The following is a 27,359-nucleotide window of genomic DNA, read 5'->3' on the forward strand; positions in this document are numbered from 1 at the left end:
TTGGTGTGGGACAAGAATTCTGTTGAATGACAAAGCAGGTTGTCGTAAAAGTCTCATGAAAATGACACTCAGACTTTTTAAAAGTGTGGCTTCTAAAATGCTCTCAAAGAATGATGAACATGTTGAATCTGAGGTTTGTAGTACATACAAGTGTATATTGAAAGTGTGTGTGTGCACAGCTTTACTTGCTCTATTCTAAGATGCTTTGTGCTGGTGTTTAGTTTGCTTGCAAAATTTCAGAGGTTCTCTGGGTATAGACTCAGAGGCTCATCTGGATGATAGTGATGTTCTCATAAGTTATAAGTTACCTTGTACAGTCAAGGCTTTTTAAAATGTGTGTATGTTCATCCTTTTATAAACTGAAATATGGGAGGGATCAAAGAATTGGGACAGGTGCTGTTCTGGGAGTCTTTTTATAGGTACTTACTGTTAAGCAAAACTGAGATGCTGATTGATGCTGAAACTGTGCGTTTGCTTCCACAAATTGGAGCTTGGTGCCTCAAAATAGAATGTATTGATGTGTTGAGGTTTGTTTAATGGTTTGGTTATACTATATTTATCTAATAGGAAAATGCTTAAAAATCCATGTTCTAGATATTTAGAGGTATAAGTCAATGTCTTTGTAACAGGCTTTTTCCGTGATCAAAAAACTCATTATGGGGATAATAATACACAAGATAGTAAATATAATAATAACAAGATACTAAATCACTGTCAGAGTTGATGATAGTCTTGCATCCTGGACCATTCATCATTCTTCCTTTGTTTCAACCTCTGACTTTCAGTGTTATAAGTTACTCAGAAGTCTGCTAAAAAGCTTTCCAATACAGGCACAATCTAGGTAGGGCTTTTCCTTTTCGTAATTCTCCAAGTAGTACATGGACCTTATTTGGTCTAAAGACCAAAGGTTGAAATTCCTTGGGTTATATATTTATTCAACAGTCCTTTCCATATGTTGTATGAAATTAATCAAGTCATGATTGGATTGTTTCTTTCAAAAGCATAATTTGTTCTGCACTTCTGTTGTATTTTTCCTGATAGTTTGTTCTGCAATTCTGGTTGGCAGTTTCTAATTTGTGTTATGCAAGACTTTAATGCTCCTTGCTTTGTTGTAGAGTATGGCAACCATAATGGGGCAGTGGGGGGAAATCGGCCATAAATGGAAACTACTGTCTCAGAGCAGTCACCTAAGCCTTAGTTGTAGGATTCCTTGTTCTTTAAAACACTTAATATCTAGTACAGGGATTTTAAAAAAATCAGTGTTGGCTGATCTATTTATTTCTGTCACATCTCTTATTTGTATACTGTCTTTATTCTTAGTATATCCTAAGATGCAGCAGGATTAGTACTTTTATTGAAGTTAAGCTTCTAACCTAAGAAATCACCTTAATTTTTGTTTTTCTGTCTGAATTCCTTGTTGATTTTTCTGCAATAAATATATTTTAAAAATATATTTTAAAAACTCTCTAAATGTTAGTGAGAACAAGCTAATACATGCTCAATTTGCTCTTTTAAGGTAGGGCAGCTTAAAACAGTTGTGCACAGGATATGAGAATGACAAGTTGAATTTTCTTGAATTTTAGGTGTTACGTTTACAACAAAAAGGGACGGCTGGTAAATGCACCATATGTGGACAACTCTTACAAGTGGGCTGGTGGTGGCTTTTTGTCATCAGTAGGTGACCTCCTGAAATTTGGAAATGCCTTGTTGTACAGTTATCAAGCCGGACAATTTAAAAACAGGAATGACCAACTTCTTCCAGGGTACCTCAAGCCAGGCACAGTTGCAATGATGTGGACCCCAGTGCCAAAAACAGAAGTGTCGTGGGACAGGGATGGTAAATATGCCATGGCTTGGGCTGTGGTAGAGAAAAACCAACAGTATGGCTGCTGCAGACAGCAGAGACATTACGCATCTCACACCGGGGGGGCCGTGGGGGCCAGCAGTGTCCTCCTCATTCTGCCTGAAGAGCTGGACCCTGAAGCTCTTGGGACTTGGCCAGTGGCACCCCCAAGAGGGGTAATTGTCACTATTATCTGTAATATGCAATCGGTTTCCCTCAACAGCACTGCCTTAAAGATTGCAAGGGAATTCGATAAAGAAAAACGGGCACAGTATACAGACTAAAAGAGATGTATGTGACTCAACTCACTGAACTGAAAAACAAAGGGAGAAGGGTGTAATTGGACTTCAGTATCACTAAGAATATGGGAAGAAAAAGCATAGGAAATTCACTTAACCTCTGCTAGTGGTGCTAAACTTATGTCTAACTGGAATTCATCTCTCAGGGAAATTCCTAACTTACAGAAAATGAGAATGTAACAGTCAAAGTTGACTTTCTGTAGTACCTGTGTAAATTATCATTATATTAGCAGGTTATTTTTCTCAACTAGTGAAACACTTGACAAAGATTTTAAAAAAATAGCTTTTTTTTGCACTAAGAAGTACAAATTATCTACCGTGAATGTTAAACTTTAGAAATATTTCACATCTCAATTTGAACACACAAATATGTTGCTTTTGTCACAGTTCCAGTCTGCCAAAACTGTTCAGTATTACTTTTTAAAGAAAAAGTGTATCACCGTTGCTTTTTGTTTTCACATAGCACTTTCCTTACTTGCTTAAAAAAAACAACAAAATCCAAATCCTGAAGCTACCTCCAGAATGCAGAGTTATACCAGAAGCAGGCTTTTGTCAGAGCTGTGGATTAAGCATTAGAAAAGAATTAATCTAGAGCAATGTAAGTAAGTATCTTTTTGTTGTTTAGATGTTCTCCCATCCATTTTTATTGGACACAGAGAATGTGTGAAATTAGTTTACTGTGCAATGAAGGTATTATTTCTAGAGCCAAATCCACCCAAATAGCACAATGTGGCAAGCTGTCAAACTGTCTCATTGTTTTTGAGTGATACACATGCTAACTTGGTAGGCAGAAATGGCACTGTATTCTGTAGTGTCAATATTCCTTTATAAACACAAATTAGGAACTTAAATAACTCAGTACAATTTAAAGCCCTTTCTTGAAGCCAGGAGTAGAAGTCTCACCAACCAAACATGGTCGTGGCAACTGTCATCTCAAAGATTTACCTCCACCTCACTTCCCCTGTGTTACATCAGACAATTATTTCCAGGCTGAGACAAAGTAGAAGTATCTTTCAGGAAAGGTTTCAATACTTCCTTTCCTGCACTGTTTAGCAGCTCTGCTTCTCTGAATTCAAGGAGCAAGATGTTTTGGACAGCAGCTAGCAGAAGGTAGCCCTACCTGCCTCTTTCCTGAACTAATGCTTTTAGTATTATCTTCATAGTTGTTACCTGCCTTGTGATGATACAGCATGCTGCCATGTCTGTTCCCACTATGCCTATGGTAATATTTATTACCTAAGACCAAGAAACCTGGAAATTTAGTATTTTGAGGGGTCAGTGTTTCACCTACATTTTAAATTGAAGCTAGTAGGACTAGTTTAGTATACTCTTCATAATTATAACATTTTGTGCCTTAAAAATTGTTTGCTTGTGGTTTCTGGCCCACTCACCAGAACTTCACTTTTTTGTTCATTAATAATGTATTGTCTTTATCTCAAGAGTATCCAATCAGTAAACACAACAAAGAGAACCCTTCTGAATGAACTTTCATTGGTCAGGCAATAAATTATCTCCTCTTTCTCTGAAGTCTTTGGTATTGTCTGACAGTTCCAATACAGAAGTACTGGGGACTTCCCCCAGTCCTGAGCACCTGCTAGCTGGGGAAAAGCAGGAGTGCTAGCTTTAGGCAGGGAATGAGAATAAGAACTTCTGGTTTTGTGTTGAACACCTGAATAGAAATAGATCAAACATAATGTTTTAAATGCAGAAAATCTGAAGAGTAACACTTTTAGGATTTTTAACATATTTGTCTTGTACAATACCCTGTTTTGCAAATGGTATTTCTTGTTTTTGAAAAACATTTTGTATACTTGGGAGAAAACAAGTTTCACTCACTGTTGTGTGTGAATTTAGACAAAGGCTGAGAATGTAGAAGGTGTAGGTTTACTGTTACGCTTGTTTGCATATGAGCGAACACTAACAAATGTAAATATTTGATGTATGAAAATGAGTAAGGGTAAAAACTAAGGCATTGCTAATACCACTATATTAATGACAGTGTCTCACTCCCCATTTAGAATATGTTTAGCCACCAATTTTTTATTTGCATACCATGTTCTTTATACTTGATCTCCTGTAATAAGGCTTTTAAAAAGCCTCTGATGTCACATGCGCAGTACTGGAGATGCTCTGATTTCATCTTCCAGTACCTGGAACAAAATGGGTCCCTGACAGTCTCTGCTATGGTATTAAATTAATCATGAGTTCTTATCTTTTAGGGTAGAGAAAGCAGAGATATGAGCGAGTAGGAATCAATCTGGCCTTAGCGTATGTATTCAGGTCTAAATTAATATTGCTACTTTGTTCTAAAACCAGTGATTTGATGGGCTGGCATTTCATGTGGGAAACTGTCTGGTCAATTAAGAGCAGTTTTCATGATAGACTTAATTGTGAGTGAACCTTTGTTGTGAGTGGCACTGACATAAACCCCTATTTTTCTTAGAAGGCACGTGTGTTCCATTGGTACACCTGTTTCTGTATCAAACACCTCCTTCTGCATCTGGTAATTACATGTTCACTGTTAGAAATAACTGAAATAAAACTTACCTTGCAAATGCAACGAGTTGCAGTATCAGGTTTTTGGTTTATTTTAATGACTAGACGTATATGAGTTTTCAGAGTCATAAAAAGAATACTAGTTAATTAGAAAATCCCAACAATAATTACCTCACCAAGACACCTGATACTTTTAAAGAGATGTTGATACATAACTTGAGATATTATTTAGTAAAATAAGATATACGTAAGATTTTGTTTGAATGTTTTGTCATGGTTAAAAACAAAATCCATTTTTACCAGCAATTTAGAAAGGCATGGCTTTCAAAAACTAATTAAACCCTTTTCCTTATTGCAAGAAAGCAATTATTTAATGCCAGTATTTAATACTGACAATATGCATGGGTTTGCTGTACTGGTTTTTTAATGACTAGATACCATTCACATCTCTTAGTGTAGTTGCATGACTTACAATTTCTTATATGCCAATTGCCTTCTCTATACTGAATGCTTTCAGTGCTTTGCAAAGGATTCCTTTTTTTTTTTTTTTGGGATAGAAATCTCAGTTTAGAATACCAAGTGCAGTCCTGAGATCAAATTAGTCGGAGGAAAAATCCAGGCATTCCAGAGAAACAGCTGAACATAGGTGAGTAACTTTACATTTTTATTTATCACCATATTACCCAAGATGGGGAAGGGACTACAGCAACATTGAAAGCAAATGAGCCATTTAAGATCCTATCTAGCTTTTGCAACCCTTGCAGTTAGGGTAGTTGCAGTAATAAAATACACTAAATGTGTTCTTAAAGCAGTTTCTGTTGCTATATGCATTACGCTGCAGTAGTTTATGATTAACAAGAGCAAGGATGCAGAAGTCCAAGGTTTTTACTGTTTAAATGCAAAATTATAAAAATAGAGCTCAGTTGTCTGCAAACTTACAGGAAAAACTTGCAGTTCAAATCATTTATTGAGAAAGAGATTCCAGCAGATTAGTCAGGAGTAGCATGTAATTTGTACATTACATTTGTACAAAATCAATCATAATTACATTGTTGTTGTAACAGGCGTTTTTAAACTGGTAAGGCTTCCAGGAGCACAGATCCAAAAAATCACATGCTGAACCATTCAGTGTTGCTTTCTTCTAAATGAACAGCCTGCAAAGAAATCACATGAGTAGAGATATGAATAGTCTAGATACTAAAATTGTTAGACTGCCTTGAAAAATTGTCCATCCAATGAAAGGAAAATTCAAGGATTAAATTTAAATTTCATGTACCACAAGAGGAGAAGATTTAGCACTGTAAGTCTTCTCTAGCTCAACCTGAACAACATGGCTCTCATGCAATTCATCTTAAAATAAGACTAAGATGTACCATTTCTTTTCTTCCAGATGCCTTTTAAAATTTCAGTCTACTGTTCCATTCCTTAGTGACAAAACCCTCAAACTGAAACAGCTGCTAGGTGTGTTGTTACCATTTTCAACTGCTCAACAGCCTTACTTCAGGTATTGTCCTCACATTTACTACCCCTGTGTAGTAGTACATTATATAAGCACTGCTACGTGTAATTTCTATATATGTTCACCTTTTGCACTTTGAACAAGAAATTAGTAAAATCTGGATTAGTTTCTACATTTTTTTAAATCCTAAAGTGTTTCCAGTGCTTTTCATATACCCCAGACACTGGGCTGCATTCAAAGATACTGGTGTTATACCAGTTACCTGTATATACGAGTTATCTGTTTATAATTATCAGTGGTTATTTATTCCCTTATAATTTATACAAAACAATTTTTTTTTTGAGCCAGAGAACTGCTTTACAGTAGGGCTGTTTAAAAACAAACAGGCAAGCCATTAGTGACTAGAAGTGGCACAGAATTACTTTAGCCTGGCAAAAGTACCCTACTCCTTTCATGGTGCTTTTTAACGCTCTAAACATAGCACGGAGTTAAACAGCAGTATTCATCATATAAGCTGAAGGAAATGACAAGTCACCTAAAATAAAGTGTGTTTGATGACAATGTAGGTGTTTAGCTGCCTGGCATATCTGTATAGCCATTTAAAAACAAAGAATCTGAAGAAAAATTCACAATTCTGGGCCCATTAACAATGTTTCTACTAGCCAACTCTAAGCAATTTGCAAAGTAAGTGTTCCAGTATCAGTTTCCAAAACCAAAGCTAAACTATTTGCAGGTTATAAAATGCCTTTATTGCCCTTACCTTCTGTGAGCCTGGCTTTGCCCCCAGTTGGCTGACACAGGACAGTTGAGCACCCTACACACAGGACTACTGTCTGAGCATGGCTGAAGACAGTGGTGATCTTGTAGCACCCTGAAAAACAGCATTATGAACCTTTCCACTGGGTATTTCTAGCGTCATTTTTTTATGTGTTAATTGAATCAGGTACTCTAACTACCCTTGTCCAAAAATACATCTGTATTTCATGACACAACACACCAAACCAAATGAAGCAAATAGTTGTGTTCCAAAGTGCTTGCCTTTATTTAAATGCGTAGGAAAGCAAGTTAGGTAACTGAAACTGGTATGACCCCTATACAAATATCAACACAGCCTGCTGGCTGACAAGCCCTAATTTGCTTATCACATCTCCTGCAAAGAAGTTGAGCAGCTCTAGATTAGCCTTCTCTGCTGAACAGAAGAACCCATGCAGCTGGAGAAATATTTAACTTGTAACAGTAGAACACTGCTGTTGACAACGCCTGGCAGCTCGGAGTATAAATACTGCTGTTCCAATCTATGTTTGCTTTCTGTTTAATAATTGGTACATGTAAGGCCTGTGCTTGGTTGCATTCTATAAAACTAACATTATATTTAAATGCAAAGACTGGCACAGAATAACTTCACTAATTCCTTATGCAATGCTTTTGTCTACAACTTATAAATTCTACAACTTAAGAAAGAATTAAATCACTCATACATGGCTTAAAAATGGAATTTTCACTGCTTTTCAATTTCTTCCCCTGAAAAGTATTTTTAATTAGCCAAGAGGTATTTTTGGAGGGAGAAAACCTGTAAAGGGTTTAATCTGGATGTGGATATACAAAATAAATAGGCAAAGGTGAGCAGAGATTACATTTTCAGCACATGTAGATCAGAAAGCTAAGATAGAACATATGTTGCGAGGAGGGTCCTCTGACAAAAGGACTGCTTGGTAGGGAGAAGTACTATTAGACAGAACAACAGATCTCTGCTTTGTTTAAATTACAAAGAGTAAGTGTACAAATCTTTGTGAAAAACTGCTAACAGCTAAAATTTAATCACAGCAAATGTTGTTTTCCCCCTGTTGAATGTGAACTTCCACGTTGATGAGTTTTTAACGTTTGTGGGTTTGGCAGGGAAATGAGCCCAATCCAATTCAGTAATGAGGCAGGAACTTCCAATACCACTGACCCAGGGACACATAAGGCCATCTGCTGTTTTCAATGCCTTGTGCATAGGATTCTATCATTGAAGCTCTCCTGCTCTGCTCGATATATCCCTCAAACACAAAAAACAATTAACCCAACAATAATGAAGATAACCAATGACCTATGGGCCTATGTTGACACTAACTGTATCACAGTGTATGCACTCATGTATACTGCTTTGAAGAAAGTGTAAGAAAATACCAAAAAACCACTAGAGGCTTAGCCTTCAACTATGCTTAAAAGTTTACTTTCAAGCTGTTTAAATTAATTTACATCACTTTTAGATGGAATACAATGTCTCAGAGCTTCTTAGAAAACTAGGCTACTAAGATAGAATAAGATAGTAAGAAAACCTGAGTACATCAACAGTTCCCTGCTTCTAGTGAGGAAGATCACTATTGTAAGCAAGTCTATGTGTTTTCTTACTGCTATAATCTTCTTAGGCTACAGCAGTTTCTAGGAAGTTGCCACACTGGGCAATATGGATGTAACTGCTGAACAAAGAAGCTGTTCACTGGTAGAGCACATTCCTGTAATGGTGCTAGAAAATCCCATGGTTTACTTTATAAAAGAGAAGTTGACTATACAGATGTCTCTGAGCCAAAGTAATGAAGATCTGTGAAAAGTGGACATAGGCAACATCTTATTACCCTTGTATATGAGCTAGACGGCAGCTTAGTTCTTAACAGCAATATGCAAAAAAGGCAGTTGTTTATGTTTTACTTTCTGTGCATATGTGCAGGATACCTGCATATATCCTTGTCAAAAGTTTTTCCAGCTGCTCTTCCAGAACTAACTTACAAAAGGAGGAAAACAATGTTGGCTTCTGTTTGAAACTTGTGCTATGGATGCTTTAAGGCCTCCATTTAATCTCACTTTTTATACGTGCAAATCTGGGGGGATGGGTTTTTCCCTACTTGCAAGGGTTTTATAAAGGAAAAATCCCAACTAAAGAAGGTCTCATGCCATAACCTCCAGAAAAGAAAAGGCGGATTGTTTGCATTAACTTTTTCCAAAGACTGAAACACTTCTATTGTTAAAAAACGGAAAGCAATATACAGACCCTTTTCTCTACAGAATAGATAAATGAAACTCAGATAAAAAAAGAAATAATAATCAACCGTTATATGAAGATGAACAGTATACAAAATTAGTTTGTTCCTTCCGTAACATATGAACATTTAAAATATTTACCTGGACATTTTACATCCATGAAGTAGGAGTTTGGGCTCTGCACAAGACGTTTCTTTTTGTGCTTTCTCTTCTCATCCTCTAAGGAGGGATGCACTAGGTCTTTGGCCAGCTAGGTGGGGCAAGAGGAAAAGCGCACTGCGCGTTACGCGGCCACATGGGAGCCGGGCTGGCGCCCCGGGGCTGTCCCAAGCGCGGCCGCAGCCAGGCCGCAGGGCCGGGGGGCCGGGCCCCGCCGGGGCCTTCGCGGCCGCCTGCGGGTCCCGGCGGCTTCCGGGGGCCGAGGACAGCAGGGAGCCCGAGCGGCCGCAGCGGCGGCCGGAGAGCGGGGACAGTCGCGTCCGCTCCGCTCCGTTACCCCCCGCGCCCCAAGGTCCCCGCGGTGCCCGAGGACAGGCGGCACCGGGCATGGGGGTGAAGGGCTGTAAACAACTCACAGGCATGTCCGCCGCCGAGCCGCCCCTTCTGCGCGCTCCCGCCCGGCGCAGAGCCGGAGCCGCGCCTGTGCTGCGTGTCGGGGGCGGGACCGTGCCCGCTGCAAAACAGCTGCACATGTGCCTCCAACACGCCAATACGTGACGCTGGCCTTTTCAGGCTATAAATGCCGTTTAGAAGTGCATCGACTTCACGCTAGATGCTGACTAAATCATCACTCACATGGCACAGAATCATAGAATTGTTAGGGTTGGAAGGCACCTCTGGAAGTCATCCAGTCCAAACCCCCTTCCAAGGCAGGGTCACCTAGAGCAGTGACACAGGAACGTGTCCAGGTGGGTTTGGAATGTCTCCAAGAGAGGGAGGCTCCACAGTCTCCCTGGGCAGCTGTTCCCGTGCTCTGCCACCTTACACACAAGTTCTTCCTCATGCTGAGGTGAAACTTTTTGTGGTTTAGTTTATGGTTATTGCTCCTCATCCCATCACTGGGCACCACTGGAAAAGGTCTGGCACAATCCTCTTGGCACTCGCCTTGAAGACACTTATATGCATTAATTAGATCCCCTCTCAGTCTTCTCTAGTCTAAACTGGCCCAGCTCCCACTGTCTCTCCTCATAAGAGAGATGCTCTAGACCCCTCGTCATCTTTGTGGGCCTCTACAGGACCCTCTCCCTGTCGTTCTGAGGATCCCAGAACTGAACATACGTATGTTGTTTCACACTAAATGATGCATTGCATGAAGCTGTACCTGTGAGCATATTCTTTTGCAGTTTCCCGTCCCAGTCAAAAAGAAAAAGGCAGAATAATTTCTGTTAGTTGTCATTCATATACTTAAATCAATTTAGACAACTTATGAGACATAAAAATATTGCAGATAGTGGAAATTTTTTAAAAAATCACTAATTTTTTTTAGTAAGAGACTGAATATTTTTTCCCATAAGTCAGTAATCACAAATGTAGTCTGTAAAATCACATGTATTTATCCTGGAACACTTTTAAAGTGTAGTTCAATAGAAATCCTCGTGGTGGCACAATAGACCTTACAAAAATCACTTGATATGAAGGCTTCCCAAACGTCCAAAGGGAACATGCCTTTCTAAGAGGGAACTGATGCATTTAGCAAAGATTATTTGAAAAGTTTGCCATGAGCACAAGTGAGGATATAATTTCATAGAAGCATACCTTTCTGACAACAATATTCTCAAAGCTGGGCTTGGTCCCTCCAGTGCTGACACTGTAACAACTTTCAAAATACTTTCCACCTCAAACTCTTCCATTATTCTGCCAGAATAACCCCATGTGTTGTAGTGCTCCAAGCCATTATATTGTTTTTCCTCTTCTCACTGTCACAGCCTTGTAACACTGTAATGCTGTGTTAGCACTTTTTCCTTATGCGCTGTTGTGGTGATGACACACAGATAGAGGTATTTTGGAAGTATTTCTTGTATCATGGGGAATTTAATAGGAAGGGCTCTGACTCATACTTTCCTCTGCATGCTGTCCTGTGAAGCTAAGAACATAAACCAGTTACCAGCACAGAGTCAGTTCTTGGGTCTTAGCTGTTCCTATTACCTTCCCATCCTTTTCAAATGCATGTTATTTATCTGCAAGCAGAATGGAAAGTGGATAATCTCTTAAGGCTTTTGATTCAGCATTTGAAGGAGAATTATGTTTTCCTTTGTTAAATAAAATACCTTCACCATGTATAAAGCACCACCTGCAATAAAATAGCCCTTCTTCACCTCTTCCTCCTAGCTTTCCCTTAGATGTCTTTCCTGCAAAGAGCCTCGGTGGCTGAGGAAGACTTTAAAGTCACATTAAAAATTGGCTTCATTGGAAGGAGGGGCACACAGGATGATCTGAAAACAGGATGTGTTTTGGACACATTCCTCTGGTTCTCTATTTTGGTTTTGCTTGGAGATTCATTTCCTTTTTGTAACTGCTTGTAGTTCAGTGACCTGCTGTATGAGTCAATTCTAATGCATTACCTTTAATCTTACAATTGAAGCTTTTTTTGAAGTGCACTCTTTAGAAAACGGAAATGCAGTGCTGAGTTTAAGTGTCAGTTAGCAAGGAGACAAATGCTGCTGTCTGCTGTCTGTGGCTTGGCCTACTGAGACACAGATAGATTCAGGTCTAAGAGAACAACTTCCTCTTTCCAGCCTTCTCCCAGCAAGCAAGGACTTTGATCTCATTTTAGAGAAAAGATCAAGAAACTTTATCTGTCATAGAATGACAACAGAAAAATTCCAAAAGCTGATCTGGAAATGTTTAAAAACAACATAATGACAGTTGGGTTTTTCCTGCATTGCGAGTATCAGTCTCTTGTGTTTGAAAGCTGAATCTGTGTCTCTGAGGACATGCATTGTGGGTGGGTTCCTGCTGGGCTGGGACAGCCTGCAAGCCCTCACTGTGATGAGCACCTGCTGTGCCTGGTACTGCTTCGTTCTGCTCCATTTGTGGCCTTCTGCACCTAAATTTGGGTGGCTCCTTAGGATCTGCTTTGTCATTGTGAGAAAAATGGCTTTTAGGAGGTTTTACTACAGAACCTTGTATAAACTGCCTGTGGTCACTGAAGAAGTGTGTAGTGACTGATTAAAAAAAAACAACAAATTCACCCTACTAATGCTTGTAGTAGTTGTCTAGAATACTAAAATGGGGATGGGTGTCTCTGTAATACTATCGTTAAGACCATTTAGATTTCTTTTCACTAACCACCTCGAAGCTGCACTCAAAAGAAGTAGGTTCACTTCAAGTGGTATGTTTGATCCAGAATGTGACCTGTCTGTGGTTTTGCCTGTACTTCAGAATTAAGAGTTATAATTTTAATTGATTGTAAACTAATGGTGTAAACTGTGGCATGTAATAATTTGGTTTAAATATACTTATGCTCAGACAGTTTAGATTAGCAGTGGAAACTGAAGAAAGTCCACTTTTAGTGCTATTGTAGTAGCAAACTTTGAAATTAATGGATTTTACAGATAAGAATCTTACAGTGTTTTTTCTTCCTGGAATTGAACTGTACGTACTTTGTGTAATTTCTTTTCCCAATAATGACTTGATTTAATTTCTTCTATATAAAGTTCTGATATATACATTGGAAAATTCGTACATTTAGATCACTACAATAGAGTACTGTTCTTTGTAAATTAAACCAATGCATTGATCTTAAAACTACGAGTTAAAAGCAGGACATATCAACCTATCAAATGCAGTAAGACAAAGTGTAGAATGAGCACAGAAGTATCTACCTTCAGTCAAAGATTTATTTACTGGAAACAGGGAATAAGTGACTTTTTTTAAAGGAGTGTCACATGATGGTCATCAACAGTAATGAATTCCAGAGGTACCTGCCAAAGTCAGAGTTGTTAGAGATATGCATCAAAAATATTATTATATTGGCTAGCAGAGTTCAAAAGCTAAGGGGCAAAGCTCATGTTAATGACTTGTGGTTAGGTGGCATTCAGGGCAGGACTACCTCATAAGATTCTTGTTTGTAGGACTTGGACCTGTTGATTCCAGTTAGTGCCAAAATAACAGGCTCTTAGTTCTACCAACATGTTTTAAACTCTATTGTTTTTTTAAACCTTATACTTAAGTAATTAAGATGCAGAATTTTCTACAATTTTGTATGCATTGAGCCGAAGAGCTTCACTGAAACCACATTTTCACACAGTTGTCTTTTTACTTAACCAGTCTCACCTTTGAACTGAGGGGGGAAAAGACTTTTTGAAAGCTAGAAGTAATGATGTGTATTATTTGAGAAACTAAAAATGAGAGTGGGAATGAAGTAGCAATATAATCTGGTTTTTTCTTTAAAATGTAGGCATTGGTAAACAAGAATTTTCTGGCATTTTTTATGTGTATGTAAAGATTTTTGAATTTACTGCATATGAATAGCAGTAGTAATTACATTTTGCTATTCCTGTTAGTTCCTTTCTTAAACTGAGGGCTTTAACAGATGCACTTTACCTACACCCCAGTGACTAAAGGAATTCTGCCATAACTTGATTAGGACTACTTGTTTATCGGACGAGCTTGAACTGTGGTACTGATCTCCTTTTATGGCCAGGCTACCTGCCTAGTGGGTGAGAGAAAGGCTGTGAAATCTGCCTGGACTTCAGTAAAGCCTTTGACACCATCTCCCACAGCACTCTTCTGGAGAAGCTGGCAGCCCATGGCTTGGATAAGTGCACTCTTTGCTGGGTTAAAAACTGTCTGGATGTCTGGGCCCAGAGTGTGGTGGTGAATGGTGCCACATCCAGTTGGGACCAGTCACTGGTGGTGTTCCCCAGGGATCAGTACTGGGCCCAGTCCTGTTTGAGGTCTTTATTGATGATCTGGATGACAGGATTGAGGGCACCCTTAGGAAGTTCATGGATGACACTAAGTTGGATGGGAGTGTTGATCTGCTGGAGGACAGAAAGGCTCTGCAGAGGGATCTGGACAGGCTGGATCTAGGAGCCAAGGCCACTTTCATGAGGTTCAACAAGGCCAGATGCTGGCTCCTGCCCTTGGCTCACAACAATGCCCTGCAGCACTACAGGCTGGGGCAGAGGGGCTGGAAAGCTGCCCAGCAGAAAAGAACCTGGGAGGGCTGGTTGACAGTGGCTCAACATGAGCCCAGGTGGGCAAGAAGGCAAATGGCACCTGACCTGCAGCAGCAATGGTGTGTCCAGCAGGACCAGGGCAGTGACCATCCCCCTGTGCTGGGGGGTGCATCCAGTTCTGGGCTCCTCAACTCAGGAAAGACATTGAAGTGCTGGTGTGAGTCCAAAGAAGGACAACAGAGCTGGGAAGGATCTGGAGCACGAGTCAGATGAGGAGCAGCTCAGGGAGCTGGGGGTGTTTAGTCTGGAGAAAAGGAGGCTCATGGGTGAATTTATAACTCTCTACAACTACTGAAGGGAGGGTGTAGCCAGGTGGGGATCAGGCTCTTCACCCAGGGAGTAAGTGACAGGATGAGAGCACATGGCCTCAAGCTGCTCCAGGGAGGGTTTAGGTTGGACATGGGGAAGAATTTCTTCACTGAAAGGGTGATTAGACGTTGGAATGGGCTGCCCAGGGAGGTGATGGAGTCATTATCCCTGGAAGCATTCAGGAAAGGAATGGACATGGCACTTTGTGCTCTGGCTTAGTTGACAAGGTGGTGTTTGGTCAAAGGTTGGACTCAATGATCTCAGAGCTCTCTTCAAACCTTAATGATTCTATGATTCTATTCAGGCAAAATGGTAGTAATTTAAGGATCGTAAAGGCTTTTAAAATTCTGCTTTTTTTGAAATGTACAAAACAGAATCAAACTGTTACAGTACCATCTGCTTTTGCATTGTGACAAAAGGTAAACCATAGTTTCAAATCTCTTCTATTTCCTGCATGTTCAGTGTTCCCCTCAGTGGTTTTCCCATGCCAGAAAAGAAAAGAATTTTTGATCTATTTGATTGTAATGCAACATAAACCAAATGTTAACTTTCCCAATTTGGTGCCATGACAAAGACTGGGTTCCAAAGTGTTTTCATGGAACAGGTATCGTAGAGGTGTGGTTATTGAACCTTAACAGCTTTGATAGTACTCCTCAAAGTTTTACTAACATATTACAAGGTATATAATTGAACAATTTCAGTTTTTTCATATTCTAGAAAATCAAAAATTGTAACTTAATTTTTATATCTTGTTTTTAAAGTTCATAGTTAAGTAAACATCTGTCCCTTAAATGTGGCAAACTGGCACTTTTCCAAATCAGAGCAGAACGCACTATTGCAAAGCACCAGTGTAATTGAAGAGGGAAGTAATTTGCATTATTTTTCTATAAAAATACTCTTGAGTAACAGATGGCAATCGCAAACATATTGCTCCGGAGACATATGAAAGCCTATGTGTTCCATAAAACTCAAGAGTGAATATTAACCCCAAAATTTCTCTCTTCAATGCTGAAATGTGTTTGTGTAGTAATCTTCAGCATGGCCATAATTACAGTACACAGCAACTCATGTCTCAGAAAGTACAGCTACATGGAAATGTTTCAGAGATTAGTTTTTCATTTTCAGTTTCCTATAATCCAATTATTCATGTTAGACTGAATAATTAAGCAATTTGGTCTGTCTGCTTCAGCTGCCAGGTTGCCATTATAATTTATAAACTCAATTCCTGTAATAAGTAGTGTAACAACTCATCTTAACATTTAAACAGCCCAACTGCTAATTATACAGTACAAAAACGATCCAAGCAGCCATGTTTCCAAATTCTGGCCTGAACTAGGCAGAGGTCCTCAGGTGTGTTAAAAAAAAAAGAACCGGCAATTCCCCCCATCCTTGTTTTGCAGCTTTCATTCTCCTCTATCAGATGATATCCTGGTCTTCCAGAGGTCTCAATCAAACAATTACTATAAATAAGAAAAAGAATTTTTTTCACTTGAATTATGATGAAGCATATAAAAGTATAGATATAAAATTATATTGTTATATTTTGATCCAATTAACTGAAAGTCAGATTAGCATTCATGACAAGCTCTTGCTGAATTCACCTTGTACAGAGATTTACATCCCATCTGTCAATGGATTTTTCATGATTTGCTACCAAAAACATATTGGCCAGGAATACCACCAAACTGAGACTCTTAACAGGGAAAATTTGGATAATTAATAACTAGGAGCAGAATACGTTTTGCTTTTTCAAGGATTATAATGGCTGAAGGTATTTGTCTGGAGTGATTCCTCAGTGCACAAATACAGCAGTAGCCAGGCATTAGACTAGCTTAGCCCTATTTCACCCCATCAAATTGTTGTTTAATGTCATGAGGTGATTTTTTGTGTGCTTGCAGGAGGCTAACCATGTATGAGAGAGCTTTAATATTCAAAACTAATTTTGTTTGATTATCTATAGAACTCAGCATATATATTTGCCAAGTTAACATACACAAAAAAAACCAAAACCAAAACAAACAAACAAAAAAAAACCAAAACCAAAACAAAAACAAAACCCCAAACCAAAACAAAAAAAACCACCCCAGAAGTGAGAAAGGACCTTTTACAGTCGTCAGCTGGGTTATAACTAATAGAAACTTTGATGAATGATTTGGGGAAAATGTCTCTTTTCCCTGTTTTTGCTAAGAGGAAACCGAGCACTGTTCTAGTGATTTATAGTGTTAGAGAGTTCTGTTTATAGCTTGTCTGAAGGCTACAGTCTTTAAATTAAATTAAAGCAGTAACTCTTTGTTGTCATTTCGAAGTGTTTCAGTAGTGCTATTTATTTTTATAGTGCCTTGTGACATCCTGTGGGGAACATACTATAATGAATACATAATGAGGCTGCCTCACACCAAGAGATAATTATTAGTGGGAAAAAAGATGGGGGAAAGTGTTTGAACTGTTCTAGAGTAGGTATCTTGTAGAATATCCCCATTTCCAGTGTTATATGAGACCGCATGAAAATAATTTTTGTGTTGTGTGCATAAGTTTCTTTCTGAGTTGACATGCCCAGGGCAACATGTAAACTTCTGAGGTCACACATTACACTCACTTATTGGTGACGTGGAGTATTATGCCATTATTTAATGTGCCACTAGAACACAAAACTACCTGACGCTTTTTACAACTCTTGTCAGGATCCAGAGAGAATTGAGCCCCGTGGGACGCGGCCCTGTGACCGCGCAGTGACAGCAAAGCCCCAAACGTCCCTCAGTGAGTGCCGGGCCCGCGGACCACAGCCCCCGTCGGGCCCGGCGGTTCCGGCGCCGTGACGCGTCCGCGGGGCCGCCTCCTCCCGCCTTTCCTTCCCTTCCCTTCCCTTCCTGGCCCTCCCGCCGTAGTCCCGCCCTCCTTCCCTCCCGCGTTCGCCCCCTCCTGCTGCGGCGGCGAGCCGAGCCCAGGCGAAGATGGCGAAGACTTACGACTATCTGTTCAAGCTGCTGCTGATCGGGGACTCGGGCGTGGGCAAGACCTGCCTGCTCTTCCGCTTCAGCGAGGACGCCTTCAACACCACCTTCATCTCCACCATCGGTGAGGGGCGCTCCCGCGGCCGGGCGCCGCCATCCCGGCGGGCGAGGGGTCCTGCCCGGGGCCGAGCAGGGAGGGAGGGAAGGAGGGAAGGAGGGAGAGAAGGGCGGGGGGCACCGCCCGTCTCGCCGCCCGGGGTCGGGGCCGCGTTTGGGCCGTGCCCGGCCCAGTGCGGGAGAAGGGGTCGGGGGCAGCGGGAGCCCAGCGCCGCCGCGCTTGGGAGGGATTATCCGGGGGGGGGAAGGTGCCGCGGCCCTGGCGGGGCCCGCAGGGTGCGAGCCGGTCCCGCAGCGGCCCCGGCGCCTGCCGTGCCCCGCCACAGCAACAGTTGTGCCGGGCCGGGCCGCGCCGCCGCCGTTGTTGTGCCGCGGGCGGAGCCCGCAGCCCCTTCCCGGCGCGATCGGGGGGGCCCCGCGCCGAGCCCGCAGCGCTGCCGGCCTGTGGCAGAACGGCGGCTTCTCGGGCTCTCCCGTTGTGGGGCGTCTCGTGTTTAGGTGCAGATTTTCGGAAAGTGGTGGAGGGCGGGGGTTGCTCGAGCTGCCTGTGGCTCATGCCGAGCTGCGTAGTGACACTGACTGAACGCTCTAGGCAGGTGGTTCAACTCTCAGTTCTTCCCTCAGCACTTCTAATGCATGCGTGTGTGTTCGTGAACATAAAGATCACGTTTTTGAGATTTGGAGTAGTTTCGTTCGTGCTCCTCAGTCGACTACAGAAGCCCCTTAGTGACTAGGTGGAAGAACCTCCTTGACGAAAGTTGAGTTTTGTCCTAAATTTGGTTCTGAAAAGGGGTTTCTAAGCTTCACTAACCTTTTTTAATGACAGTGAGGTGTGATATATCAAAACAGGTTGTTACATATTTTTGTAACATCTGTCAATTTTAGAATACTCTGCTGAAATAAGCAAAATTTTTAAGGCCTTCGCTGATACAGAGTTGAATTGAAATTACAGTGTGGCAAGACTTGAGATTTATGGTTAGCTACTTGTAGCTGAGGTCACTTTTAAAGTGAAGTACACTGTTTTGGGGATGAAGGGATAAACTGCAGTGGAGGTTACTAGTATTTAGGAGGGCAAAACTAATGCTGACTTTAAAAAATAACACTAAGAGAATGAGTAGACTCTATTAAAAAGAAATTGATTTCAAGATGAGGTGGAATAGTGTGTAACTTGTTTTATGATACCCTAATGCCCTATCCTTTTCAGACATTTTACTGTGCGGAAATTGGTGCACAAGGAAGAAACAATATTTAGGCACATGTGATTGACTAAATTAGGTGTGCTGTCAGTTTTAATGCTTTAAGAACAGTTTATCTGCATTTTTCTGGCACATTTCTTCTCTCGCTGCAACTGTTTTCAAAATGCTGTATCAGTAACACCAGCTGATTAAGGCCTGAGTAGCATTTTACCTTAACTAGTATTTTTCTGTACTTGCGGTACAATAAAAGGCTTAATAAACATTAATAAATGCTGTATCATTGAAAAAAAAAAACCTACTTTGGTACTGTGCTACTTCTTTATACTTCTAAAGAGACAGCTAACATAAATGGGTGTGTCTGTCTTCCAACCATTTTCTTGATGTTTCTTGAACTGCTTAGCCCTTGATATATTTTTTTCCCTCACTGATTCACTTTGAAGTCTTGAGGACTGTGAATATGCTGTTGTTTTTTCTTACTGTGTTCAGTAAATACGGGATTTGCTCTCATTTCCTTCCTTTATATTTGCTTTTGCAAGGGCCTTATTTTCAAAATGAATCAGCTTAAGAAACTTACTAATAACTGAGGTATACTTCTAATTCCATAGGTAGTAGTTGTGATTTCACAGTTACGTTTTCCTTCTTATAATTCCAGTCCCTTTTTATTTTTCAGCAAAGAACCTCCAAACAGGAAAGTTGACAATGCAGGAAATAGTGAAACTGTTCATAAAAGTGCTGACATATGCTTGAATAAAAATACTTGGGGTCTTTTTCAGTCTTCCTCGTGTATTGTGTATATTACTCGTAGGTCAATCATGTGGCTCTAACCTGTTCTTGAAGATGTGCTCGCATGCCCTTTCTTTGTCTTTTAGTGGCTTCTCAATAGTAGTTGGTTTTACAGTCAAAACTGGTCCATCTGATGAGCTTGGGGGAATTCCATTTTTAACAGCTCTGCTTTTTTTTTCCTTGACTGGTAAGTCATAGTTAACCGTGGTGTGGAAGGAGGTGCAGGGAAGCAGCATTTTTCCCAAACAGGCTGCTCTGTCAGTTCAAGTTTTAAGGTCCCCAGATTAGCATTCCTCATTGAGTACACTGAGTGTTCCTGGAGTATGAGCTGCTAGGCTGTTTGGTTTGTACGTTGTCCGTGAAGTGGATTCTGCAGTAGAATGGTACCTAGGATGTGTGTTCAATTAACAGTGATTTTAATTAGTTTGTGTGACATTATGTGCCCTCAGTCTCCTCTGGTCTGTCTCTGCTAACAAGATCAGACTTGGTTTTACTGTAGAAGTCTAAGAAGGCGTGTGTTTGAGATGTGTTGACATCAAATTTTATCATTTAATCTTACGTACTTACATGCTATTTGTGAGTGAGGCAAGTAATTTTTTTTATATATAAAGACTTTTTTTAACTATGTGGGGTTAAATTTTTGACAGTTTCAGCTTTTTCTTACATTTTAGGCCCAAAAGTTAAAACAATCTCTATTGCCATGATGAAAGGGCCCACATCATATCGAAGTACCAGATAACTTCCTTGTAATTTCCCACTCCTATTGTTCTTCAGTAGTTTAACCAGGGTTAAACTGCAACACTCCAGTTACCAGAGCAATGGAAACAATTTCCAAAAGGAAAAAAGTAAAGTAGGAGGGAGATATGGAAATACTGTTTTATTCTAAAATAATTGTTTTACTTCTCAGTGCTCATATGATAGAAATAAGTCAGTAATGAATTGTAGTTACTTTGTCATTGTGCATGGTATACTCCTGCCGTACTTTGCAGATTCCTTTCTGTTTTACTGTCTTGCAAAGCGTGCATGTAAGGCTACAACATCCATGTAGATTGCTTGGAGGTTGGGAAATGCTTCTTTGACTTTTCTCCTCAAGACTTTGGTCATGCTCATAATCGTAATCAATGTTGTACTGATTCAAAGAGCAGGGACTTCCAGCCTGGTGTCCTGTGGCCAACAGTTGCATAAGAAGTGTGATAAAAGTGCAATGCATATGTATTTGTAATTCATCAAACTTCTTTTATTCTTTTTTTGACTGTTGGTGCAAGAGCTTTCATGTCTCTGTCTTCACTACCTGGCATAACTAACACCTTCAGGAGACTTTGCTGCCCATTATGAGAAGTGAACCAGTAATCTTTGGGTTATTCAAAGTGAAGCATTTTTACTCTGTGAAAGCACAGATTGGCCTTGAGCAACTTTAGACATGACAGGTCCTTGCCCTTCAGCAGCTTTTAATTTTTTATACAGGGCTCGGGAGCTCTCTTAGGAGAATTTCTAAAAGTGCTGCTGTGGTCCCTAGTGAGGATCAGCTTTTCACTGTGAACATGGGATAAACCTTTTTTTACAGCGGGAGTGTATTGTGTAAGGTTGTGTTGTTTGGTTTGCTTCCTGAGTGGAAACTTCTGCTTTTGCACACTTCTACATGGAAAGTAAAATGCAGTTGAGTCAGCTCATTTTCATACTTAACAGCTCCTAAAGCAAAACTTATCTTGGAGTATCTCGTGTGCATTTTGCTAGTAGTTTCAGTACGATACACAAGAATCAGAAGCATTAATTTAGCAGTCTTTAAGTATCTTAACTTGCTGTTCAAGTAGTGTGGTCTGGTAAAACTGGATTTGGTTTATAATTTCAAATAATAAGGTTTCTTTTTTGCAATCCTTTCAATTTTTTTTGTATCAACTGGTTTCTCTGAGAGTAAAGTCGAATCTTTGTAGCTGATAGTATTTCTGATTTAGTAGAAAGGCTTGCTGACAGAAACAAAATTTGTAGTATTTTTTTTTTTAATCCAGGATGATATCAGCATTTGGCAGGAAGTTGCCCACAAGATAATACTGTATCTGAGAGTTGAAGCCATTTGTTGATTTTACAGAAGTAACTTTTCCTTAGCCTACATCTTCCAAAATAGGACACTACTCTGACAGGCAAGCACGTGTGTGCTGACCTTTGAACACTTCGATGAAAATCCTTTGTCAAGCAAAATTATCAACTTCCCTTTTGCAGTGAAATTTCCATGTCTGTAATGTGTAATGGAAATTGTTTTAGTGTATTCAAGTCAAATCATGCCTCATTGAATATTTCTACTCTTCTTCTCCAGGGTTACTTATTTGTATGATGGGCAAAGGATTGGTTGTTGCTTTGTTGGGGTTTGGGTTTTTTTCCCCACCCTCCCAATTAAGCTTCAGCATTTCCTATCCTTATTCAATCAATTTCTTTTGGGCTTCTCCAGATGGTTGGAGCTGTAGAAGAAAACACATCAATGATAGATGAGCAGAGCCAGGGAAGCATCAGGAAAGCATTGTCAGGAGTACTTTATTAATGGTCATTACTACAAAGAGATTGTTATTTGGACTTTGAAGTGACTGAGACGAGTTCACTCACACTCAGGTGGCACCGTTACACGTATCTACAGAGTGGAAGTGTGTGTTCAAGGCTTGTAGGATCTGGGACTAGAGTTCCAGGACAGGGTTTACATGGAATAGGGAAGACAGTTTTGTGGAGGTAAGTATGAAACTGGAAGAACGATTCTGTTTTCAAGGTCTGTGGTGGGTGGTCGGCAAGATGATATCCTGATGTTGGACAGGAAGTTTTAGCTGAAGGTATCGCAGGTTAAAAGCATTAAAGTTTGTGTCTCTTGTAACTTTAAATTTGGTACTAACACATGGTAACAAAGGACATCTTAACTTTGATTTTCATCTGCTGATGAGGTTGCATTATCTTACTGTATTCTGCAACAAGCCAACAACGGAATTGAAGTTGTTTGGCTTTTATTAAAAATGCTGCTGCTGCTTTTGTGTTGCATGTTTTACTGTGAAACAGTGTGACAGATGTCTGACTGTTGATGCCTATTCCTAATTGGCAGATGGAGGTCTGTCTTGGTTATGTGTTATTGGTTATTTGAGTGACAGGAGGGCAGTTTAGAGCTGGTTTTGTGACTTGGTTTGAATGCAAAGTTAGGAACACAGACTAACATTGAATAAGTGTAGGAACAAATGTCTTGGTTGATGGATACAGGCTTTGAGAGAGGTATTGAAGACAAACAGCTTTTGTTTGGGAATTTTTAATGTACTTTTTAGGAAGGATTTCCTTGTCCTTCTGCAGTAGGGCATCCTTTTAGTAGAAATACATCTTGGACTATCTTATTTCAGAATTTACTGAAATTAATAATAATAATAATAATAATACATGCGGTGTTTATAACGATGCTTTATTTCATGTTTTGTGGTGGAAGTTAGGTGGTTTTAATTCAAAATATATTATATTGCTCTTTAATTGGATGTTATGGTAGCTTAAGTGCCAAGTCATCAGGCTGACTAGATATATAAAATAGCTCTGATGCTTTTCTAATGTGGGCAAACTAGGAATAATAGTAACATCAAAAAAGTTGCACTGTGTAAGGCTTTTGCACAGTTAGAATCATAGACTCGGGATATCCTGAGTTGGAACAGACCCACAAAGATCTTCGAGTCCAGCTCCAGGCTGAACAGACCAAGTGCCCTCAGCTGTTCCCCATAAGGCTTCCCCTCCAGACCCTTCACCACCCTCATGTCCCTCCTCTAGACCCTCTCTAAAGCTTTGTATCTTTCTTTTGCTGTGGTGCCCAAAACTTGACCCAGAGGCTTCTAGTTACCAGACTTGCAACTCAAAACTTAGGTTGGCAACTTCCTGTCCCAACAGAGGCTGCAGTGGGTTGTAATTCAGTGCCTTTTACAGGGTTTTTGACCAGTAATTGCATCTAATATCAGTTTAATCATGTGGTTTATAGTAAACTTTCCTGTTAAATGTAAGCTATGACACTTCTGATTAGATTGGATGTAGGTAAAGGGAAGTAAAGTACTGTATGTGTCAGAAGGCTTCTCTTCTAGGGAGAACAAACAATTGACCAAGTTTAAGATGTGTTAATTTTGCTGCCATTGCACACTCTTCTGCTTTGGGCACCAGAGAAAAAAATCCTGATGTTGAATGTCAGTGGTATCCTCTTATATGTATGGCAACATCGAAGAACATGTCAAGCAGGCTGGTCACTAGTAAGAGTCTGGCACCACATCTGGACCCACACCTCCCAACAAAGTCCTCCTTTCTTTCACCTACCAGAGAGAAATAGCTTTCCTTTACTGTATCAAAATATCTTGTCTGTATGGGGAGACTTCTGATGGGGTTAAAGATGGAGTAAATTCTCTGTGTCAACCCAAGCATGGAAGGGAGGAGGAAGATACAGTTAGAATAAATGCCTGGGGGAACTCTGGCTTAGCAGAAGTGATGTAGTGAGGAGTACTTAGAACATGCAAAGCAGGAAAAGCAGATGAAGAAATTAAAGAATTAATTAAAATGAATTCATTAAAAGAACCTTGTGTGATGCAGGAGAAGAAAACAGCTATGTGCCAGAAAGACAAGTATGACCTTTCTTAATAAGTTAGGTGGCTTTGCCCATTAATATAGGTAGTAAAAACCTTTCAAAAAAAGGCCTCTTTTGTCATTCATGTAAGAAGTTAAAGCAGCCCTTCTTCTCTCATGTCCTTTACTTCCCAAACAAACAAGCAAAAGACAAACCAAAACCCCCACATGCTTACTTACCCCATGTTAAAATATGGGTTTAAAAAAGCCTTTGATGAAAATGATGTTTTGGGGCTGTTGAGAGTGCTGTCGATAAAAATAACTTCAGTAACTTTAAACCTTCTGCTTTGACTTTTTGGCCTGATTTTGCTCCCTCACTAGGTACTTTCTACACTTGCTTCTAAAACACAACTATATTTCAGATTCTAACTGAAATTCCTAGATTAGATTATTTATTTTAACAAAGGTAATTCTTGCTGGATGAGACATTTTGCTCTTCTTGGATCCTTTCGGACAGAGTATCAGTTAAAGCCAAGAACTGTCTTACTGATATTATTGATATGTGCTTTTTTTTGTTGCATATTTATGTTCCTGGTAATACCCTCGTTCTCTGTACTTCTTCTTCCAGTGTAAGCAGGTCTGTACCCTCTAAAGTGAGTGCAGTGTTTGTGCATTCCTGTAAATCTTCCAAACATTTAATCGCTTCTGTCTTTACTGTGGTCACATGTCATTTATACCTGCTCTAACATTGTCCAATTTAACTTCTTTTTACTTCTCTGATGCTCTTGTGGCATCCCTGAACCTCTCAAGGAAGTGCTTGGCAGTCTGAGTTGTTGGGCTATAGCAGTGATCACCTGTCCATACCAACTGTTCCCATGGTGTCTTCCACACCTGTGTTAAATCTGCAGCTGATGGGGTTTGTATGTGGTGCCACTCGCAGGCACAGCTGGAATAGAAGGTACAAAGTGTTTTGTTTGTACTGTGTGAGGGCATTGTATGTGTAAGTAGTCATGGACGTCCCAGTTCTTGCTTTGCTTTGTGAATCCTGGGACACTCGCTGTGCTTGTTTTTCATGTAGCACCTCTTCTGTTTTAAACAAACAATGTTCTGGCCCCCCAAAGTCTTTATTTCTTCACTCTGAATAGCCAGTTCATATAGAGCCCTGAAATTTTTAAGAGGTTTTTTAAAAAAGAAGTGGCATCTTTGTTTCTCACTGGACAGACATATAAGTTTACCGGGACCCAAAATTAGGGAACAAAACCAAACCTAATCTTTTTGGCCTGTTCTTTTTGTCACAACTGGAGCTTGGTATACAAATAATAAACAATGAACTTTTAATGGTGGCGGCAAGGCAGTATTAGTTGCATGGGACTTCTTTAATAAGACGTTTTTTCAACCTTTTGAATTCTTCAGATGCTGACTTTGGACAAAGTAATTATTTTGTCTTTTTGTCTTTTTCCTGACAGCAATATTCAGTTAGAGTTATTTTGGTTAAAGACATAATTTTCTATGTTTTCTACACTTACAAGCGTAGATCATTTATGGGCAAGAGTTTTGAGATCATTTTTTCTTGTTCTTGGGGGTTCCACTTTGGGGTTGGGGTTTTTTTGTGGCTTTTTTTTTTTTTTTTTTTGTCTTACCTATTAATTTATGCTTTTGATAAGGACCAGTCACATGTCATCTTGTATTAAGCACTAGACTTCTGAAAGAAGAATCAAATATTTGTATTCATAAGCCATCTTCTGGATGGGGAAATCTGGTGTTCTTATGCGTTAAAGCACATGGCAGAGGTATTTTTTCATGTTGTAGAAAGCTGTACACCACACATCCTGGAGACCTGAGGCAAAGAAGAGCTTCAAAGTAGATGAGATATGCACAAGTCTCCCATAGCTGCATTACAGGCTGAGTGAATGTAGGGCTGGGTCCCTGGGAGGTCACTGCAGCTGTTTCTCTTCCATACCTAGCCCTAGCTGAAGTGTGACATAGAGAGCAATTCCTGCACTGCCATGGAGCTGCAGCTGGTCAGGTGATAGCCTGCTCTAGAATCCACACTGGAGCTACTGGCAAGCTACTTGTGGGCTCCCTCTGGGTCTCTGTTAACTAGAGCTTCAGTTTAGTGCCTGGTTCAACAGAGTGTGTGCTCTGCTACTCACAGGAGGAGAGATGTGGCTGGGAGTACCTGTGCTCTCAGCTTATGCTATCAGTTGTTGTTACAGATGGTGGTAAACTGAATTATGGAACTCACACAGATGAGTGAGTTCAAAGGAGAAAAGGATTTGGTTGTGACACCTGGTCCTGGCAGTGCCTACCCCAGTTTCAGCGGTAAAACTGTAGCCTCAGTTCAAGTCTGTTGGCCAGTTTTAACGTTTGCTGCTCTCCAGTTGCATGTTGGCTTGAAAGGAATATGTTCTCTAAGCAGCGAAGTTAATGCATTCCTCTTAGAGACAGGCAGTCTATAAATAATCCTTAAAATAAACAAACTTGGGTGTCTGTATCAGTAGTACAATTTTAATCTATTTAAAAATTATTTTAGATGAAACTGAATTACCACCAAGTGTAGCTTATCTTACATTCAAAACAGAATGAGAGGTAGACCATAAGTTAGTTTCTGTGCGCTTTCATTGTATCTAGATTGTAAGCTCTAAAATACATTCTGCAGGGACTCAGCCCTTTTAAAGTTGGTCTCCTGTGACAGATAATAATTTCACTCATGTCAAGTAGTATTAAGTTTCTAGTGTTATGTTGTTTTGTAGTGTTGAATTTTATATTGAGTATTTTTAGTGTTTAAAATCATGCATCTCAAAGGTTGCTCAAAGCAATCTGTAAATTGAATTCGAAATGCTGAAAAGAGAGTTTTGGTGTTGAGGATGTTGCTGTGTCCACACTGGAGCACTGCAGTGTACTGCTGTGGTGGTAGAACTCACAGGAGCACTGGTGTGAACAAGTGGCTGGAGAGCACTGGATTCAGATCTTAATGTGGTAGTCAGATCACACTGTAGGTTATTGAGCTGTCAAAAACATGGATGTTTCAAAGGTTGTTCTAATTCTGTTGATTATAAATGGTATTCTGAGTCCCTTGTTCTCTTTTAAGTAGAAAGTAGCTTATCTTAAGAAAGGAAGCTTAGGGTGGCAGCTGTGCCGTAGCTGGGGGACA

At 40.1% G+C, this 27,359-nt stretch overlaps 3 protein-coding genes across 11 annotated transcripts in view; 2 read left to right on the forward strand and 1 right to left on the reverse strand.

The window, feature by feature from the left end:
- The window catches only part of LACTB (lactamase beta), a 24,722-nt gene extending 17,135 nt beyond the window's left edge, over positions 1-7,587 (forward strand). For 2 of the 5 annotated variants that reach the window (XR_005602802.1, XR_005602803.1), the window contains 2 exons: positions 1,584-4,645; positions 5,196-5,420. Coding sequence is in view for 1 of the 5 variants with exons in the window: in XM_010391206.4 (XP_010389508.2) it covers positions 1,584-2,127 (544 nt within the window). In the remaining 4 variants the exon portion in view is untranslated. Of the gene's footprint in view, positions 1-1,583; positions 4,706-5,195; positions 5,421-6,028 lie in introns of those variants that run through there. The other 3 variants (XR_005602800.1, XR_005602801.1, XM_010391206.4) reach the window with 3 other exon arrangements.
- On the reverse strand, positions 5,286-17,659 carry RPS27L (ribosomal protein S27 like). Of its 2 annotated transcripts, none has more exons than XM_010390769.3 (4): positions 9,694-9,854; positions 9,260-9,368; positions 6,858-6,968; positions 5,286-5,792 (listed from the first exon to the last, which is right to left on the reverse strand). In XM_010390769.3, the coding sequence occupies exons 1-4, from the start codon at positions 9,808-9,810 to the stop codon at positions 5,764-5,766; spliced, it is 366 nt and encodes a 121-aa protein (XP_010389071.2). In that variant the 5' UTR covers positions 9,811-9,854; the 3' UTR covers positions 5,286-5,763. The 2 variants fall into 2 exon arrangements, with proteins under 2 accessions (XP_010389071.2, XP_039413778.1); XM_039557844.1 differs by lacking the exon at positions 9,694-9,854 and adding an exon at positions 17,577-17,659 and having other exon boundaries at positions 5,289-5,792.
- The window catches only part of RAB8B (RAB8B, member RAS oncogene family), a 29,724-nt gene continuing 19,843 nt past the window's right edge, over positions 17,479-27,359 (forward strand). For 3 of the 4 annotated variants that reach the window (XM_039557842.1, XM_039557843.1, XM_039557840.1), the window contains exon 1: positions 17,479-17,685. In XM_039557842.1, the coding sequence (XP_039413776.1) occupies positions 17,562-17,685 (124 nt within the window). In that variant the 5' untranslated portion in view covers positions 17,479-17,561. The remainder of the gene's footprint in view (positions 17,686-27,359) is intronic. The other variant, XM_039557839.1, reaches the window with a different exon arrangement.

Source organism: Corvus cornix, chromosome 10 (assembly GCF_000738735.6).
Source record: "Corvus cornix cornix isolate S_Up_H32 chromosome 10, ASM73873v5, whole genome shotgun sequence".
In the NCBI taxonomy this organism is placed as follows: domain Eukaryota; kingdom Metazoa; phylum Chordata; class Aves; order Passeriformes; family Corvidae; genus Corvus; species Corvus cornix.

What these genes read in the sequence shown, in the direction of transcription:
- RPS27L (XM_010390769.3), bottom strand. Translation starts at nt 9,810, where the DNA reads ATGTGCAGCTGTTTTGCAGCGGGCACGGTCCCGCCCCCGACACGCAGC. An exon ending in GCTCGGCGGCGGACATGCCT is followed by an intron (nt 9,369 to 9,693) that starts GTGAGTTGTTTA and finishes TGCCCCACCTAG; the next exon opens with CTGGCCAAAGACCTAGTGCA. An exon ending in CAAAGCCAGGCTCACAGAAG is followed by an intron (nt 5,793 to 6,857) that starts GTAAGGGCAATA and finishes ATTTCTTTGCAG; the next exon opens with GCTGTTCATTTAGAAGAAAG.